Source organism: Pseudovirgaria hyperparasitica (genome assembly GCF_010093815.1).
Source record: "Pseudovirgaria hyperparasitica strain CBS 121739 unplaced genomic scaffold EJ05scaffold_8, whole genome shotgun sequence".
NCBI classification, from domain to species: Eukaryota; Fungi; Ascomycota; class Dothideomycetes; order Acrospermales; family Acrospermaceae; genus Pseudovirgaria; species Pseudovirgaria hyperparasitica.
Window position 1 is genome coordinate 905,938 of NW_022985556.1, and position 4,927 is coordinate 910,864.

The following is a 4,927-nucleotide window of genomic DNA, read 5'->3' on the forward strand; positions in this document are numbered from 1 at the left end:
AAAACGAGTTAACTCACTGTGGCACGAAGTAGCTAGAGAAACAAAGAAAGAAGACGGAGGTGAATGAAGTTGCGCGCTAGTCTTGTCCGGACTAGGTTAGTCGTTCCTAGTGTTGCTCCAGGGCCAGCTTCTCGTGATGGTCTTCTTTCTCTTCAATGGGATTATCGAGGAAGCCCGGGGCTCCTGGGCATGTTCCTGAGAGCTTAACCATACTTAAGCTTCTTAGACCATGGCTAGTACATCGGAGCTGCCTGCTTATCGTAAGAATAGAAGATGAGTTTATCATGCATCCAATCACCTTAAGCGAGTTTCCGAAGTTTCCCACGCCGACGACATTCATCTTTCCGACCTGCCACAACGCGCTGCTGGCATCTCCATATCGGCACGAGTCACCATCGATACATCGGACAGGTGTCAGATAACCCCCCTGATCTACACGAAACATGCCTAGTCGCGATTGCAAGCGCTGTGGGGATCGCCGTGCATGAAAAACGGAGACTTGTCGCAAAGAGGAAGCTCTGAACAAAGTGACGACGTCGAATCATGACCTTGTGATAGTCCGCACTACCAATGCGCGCGTATGCACAAGAAGATAAAATGTAGAGTCTCGCCTGCGCATCACGGTGCTCAGCAATTGTTGACTTATATTCTTGCCGCATCCTGTTCTACCAATGGCAAGCCTCGGTCTGATCGCCCTTTTGGGCTTCACTTCAATTCGAAGCGTTGCTGCGTGGGGCGCATTTGGCCATGAAGCGGTTGCGTACATCGCACAAGACTTTGTGTCGTCTGCGACTGCGACGTTTGTACAGGTACATAGCGTTCAAACGTTGATGTGCTACATGATATGAATCTGACGCGCCATCCAGAATATTCTCTCCGATACATCTACAAGGTACATGGCCAATGTAGCGACCTGGGCTGACAGCTATCGGTCCACCACCGCGGGAAAATGGTCCGCGCCTCTGCACTTTATGGATGCCATGGATAGCCCTCCCGGTAGCTGTGGTGTCAACTTTGCCCGCGACTGTCCTGCAGAGGGCTGTGTCGTGAGCGCACTCACAAACTTCACAAACCAGCTCATGTCCTCGTCGACGTCTGCCGCCGCCAAGCTCGATGCGATGAAGTTTGTCATTCACGTACGCAAGCAATCATCCGGCAAGCCATGATACGAGGCTGACATCTTATAGTTCGTGGGCGACATGCATCAGCCACTCCATGTCGAGAACCTCGATGTTGGCGGCAACAGCATCGCTGTTACATACAACAGCGCCTCTACCAACCTCCACTCCGTCTGGGACTCGTCGCTCATCCAGGAATACGCCGGTGGCTCTTCGCTCACTGTCGCACGTACTTTCGCTACCAGCACGACCGACGCCATCAAGGCAGGAACCTGGAGTACTACCTCATGGCTGTCTGGAACCGACATTAACGATCCTGAGGCGACTGGCATGAAGTGGGCAGGCGAAGCCAATGGCTACGTCTGTACAGATGTCATTCCAGATGGAGTTGCGGCGGTCCAAGGCGTTGATCTAAGCGGGGATTATTACGATGACCATATCCATGCTCCAAGGATCCAAATTGCACGGGGTCAGTCTTATCCAATTGTGAAAGGTCTCAGGAGCTAACCGATATGCAGCTGGGTACCGACTGGCGGCCTGGTTGAACCTAATTGCGACGGGCAAGACAACGTAGGAGTGCGGCTTTCGTGTACTGTCGCTGATGCGTGTGGCCTTCTGTATTGACACGAGAAGTTTGTTTGCATTGTTCTTAGCCTGGGGTTGAAAGGGTCTTTCTATGAGTGTGTGGAAAGGATCTGCTAATTATATCCGGGTAAAGACAGTGTAGATACCATAGACTTGTCACTGTTTATTGAGTAACATAGACTAGGATGAGTCTCTAGGCCTCTAATAACTCAGGCTGTAGATATGCAAGTCAGTCTTCCAATAAAAAGGTCAATGACTGCCTTAGGCCTACACATTTGGAGGAGCCGAAGCTGCATGATTGGCCGAGCAGCTTCAAACGAGGCAAGTCATTCTTGCACGCCATCGTGCCAGTTCGCTCAAAACCCCAGGCAACGTACAACTTTGCAATCGAAGTGCTGCCTTACCATGTTAATGCCTGGCCTACCGTTGCACCCGCTGTAAACTAACACCCATGACGTTACTCTCAACTCCCAGGTAAGTAAGCGCTGATTCGTCCGTAACTTTTTCAGCGCAACTCTTGGCATGCATGCTCGTGCGCAACATAACGTTTTTCCATAGTAAATAAGCATTTTAAACATTATCGTGCATAGTAGCCGCAACGTCATAAAATACGTCGAATCTACGTATATAGGCACTTATTAGCCTTATCTCCATATTATATAATACTTAAAATACCCCTAAACTATATCTATAGCGCGTTATAGTAGTAAGAGGGCTTGTTTTAGTAGGCTACTCGAGATACCTAACTACTTAATAGAGGCTTCTCCTTCTTAAACGCGTTATATATATTAACTAATAGTAAGGGTAATAGTAAGCCATAGTTAGATAGTCCAAAATAGAAAGTCTAAGAGTAAGACGGTAAATAGTATACCAGCTACTATTAGTAAATAGGCGACTATTATATCTAATTATAACGTAAATATAGTAGAGATACTTATCTCTATACCGTAGGTATTAAATAAGGCCATAGATATATATTTATTACTATTACTATTACGTGGTAATAAGCGTAATATAGAAAATAAGCCTCCTCTATTAAGTCCTTCTACGGCTATAGCTCTATTTATACTATATCTAATATTAGTACTTTATATTAATAGAAAGAAGAAGAAATAAAAGAATCTATCTTTATCTCTATATAAGTTCTAGGTACTAGATAAGATTAAGGATAGAATAAATAAGACTATATAAGAGATAGTTATTAACGAGTCGTGGAAGTTCGATAGAAAAATGTCCCTAGTTATATAATCTTAGTCTACCTTAAATAAGTATATATACTTAATAGAAGTCTCCTTTACCCTTATAGATAAGGTTAAGATTCTATTCTATATTAATTATATTTATATAAGGAAACTAAAGCACGATATTAATCTAAAGTTTAAAGTTAGAGTACTATACCCTAGATATAAAGCTATAAAGAAACGAAGAGTATAAGCCTCTAAAACTAGACCTTATAGTATAACGTCGTTAGTAAATATATATAGAACGCCTATATCTACTAGTATATATAGCGAATTACTCTCTCCTCCGAATAATCTTAAGATACTACTATTATATATCTCTATATACTATATATAAGCTAGGGTATCTAGTTTAGGAGAGAGATAGAATAGTTCTATTAGCGCTATAAATACTATACGAGTAGACGTAGTAGCGAATACTACGTAGTATTACCACGCTCTAGTCGCTCGTCTTAAGTATAGAGTTAATAACTATCCTTATAAGGATAGATACTATTAGATATAGGCTAATAAAGGCTCTAGTATAGATACTTAGTACTTATAATAAACCTTTCTAATAGGGGTGCGGCTTATCCCTAAAGTAGTCCGTTCTATAGAGTATCCCGGCTTTTCTAAAGATAAAGGTACTTAGAAGACTCTAAGAGATATAAGTAGGTTTATAGTAAGTATTAATAGAGTATAAATAGTAACTAGCTAGTAGGCGAGTGAAGTAGTGTGGAAGGCCGCTCCTATAGCCCTACATGTATGTATCCCTAGCTCGATTACATGGCTTCATTGTATATTTAAGGAGGGCGTTTTCCTTGGTCATTCTGCTCGGCGCGTTTTCCCCCATTACTAATATTCGACTATTCGACCTTTCCTTACGTTCATGGGCCTCTATGGGTATTAATTATTAGGCTTAGCTATTAAAGAATTAATTAAGAGTATTATATAGACCCGTCCTATCGTAAAAGAGAACTAATAAGAAGTCGTGCGTTTAAAGAGAACTTATAATACCTAGGAGAGATACTTATGAGTTCGTCGCGACTACTATACTAGAAATATAGCCATTTATAAAAGGGATACACGTGGCGATAGCTTACCATAATTTTAGAGGTCGTACCCGGACTATAAACTTATAGGGGGAGATTAGGACTCTAAAACTAGCTTAGAGGAAGTATATAGCGTGCCTAATAAGGTAGTCTAGACTTACTAGATCGAAGCCACGAGTCCGGAAAATAGGGAGTCCGGAGTCGCTAGAGGCTAGCCTCTTAAAAGTAGCTATAAAAAGTATATGCATGCTAACACGGGTAATAGCGCGACTCGAAAATGTCTTAGAGGAATAGAATATAAAATAGGGCTAGATGAAGTAGTAAAGAAGAGTTCAAAAACGATAAATATAACCTATTTAGTACTACTATAGCTGTTATTTATAAATACGGCTACACGAGTATACTACTTTAGAAACGCCTTACACGAAGATAATAATATAAGTAGAATACCGTAAACCTTATATTAATAAAGACGATAGTAATAGTTTACCTTATAAAGGGATTAGTTAATATAGAGAAGGGATAATAGGTGTTATAGATAGACGTATTAGGCTAACCTTTAGTTAAGGTAATCCCTTAACTAATAACCTTACCCCTAGCGTCTCTACTAGTATACCTACTACTAGTAATAGTGCGATAGGAGCTTAAAATAATAACCTAGTAACTCGTAGAGAGATACTTAACTTCTTCGTAGCATTTACGCGATAAGGAAGGATAATATCTCTACCTACCCTAGCCCCTAAGCGCTTTAAAGGAATAAACATCACGGCCTTCCTTTGGAAGTACGAGGACATATATATAAACTACGAAGTTCCGCCTAATAAGAAGATAATCTCCCTACTATTATACTACGAGGACTATCTCCGTCCTACTATTAAAGGAATAAGTAGGTTTTAGAAATAGTAGTAGGCTATACTACGTGAAGAATTATTAAAGGAATTCTCTCTATTTA

General features: G+C 41.4%; 1 protein-coding gene across 1 annotated transcript; it reads left to right on the forward strand.

Moving 5' to 3' along the window:
* Nucleotides 1-671: 671 nt before the first annotated feature.
* On the forward strand, nt 672-1,692 carry EJ05DRAFT_439241 (S1/P1 nuclease-like protein; the record flags this gene model as incomplete). Its single annotated transcript, XM_033741863.1, has 4 exons — nt 672-809; nt 867-1,136; nt 1,188-1,587; nt 1,637-1,692. 4 exons carry the CDS (start codon nt 672-674, stop codon nt 1,690-1,692), a joined length of 864 nt encoding a protein of 287 aa, XP_033600536.1.
* Between the last annotated feature and the right edge of the window lie 3,235 nt (nt 1,693-4,927).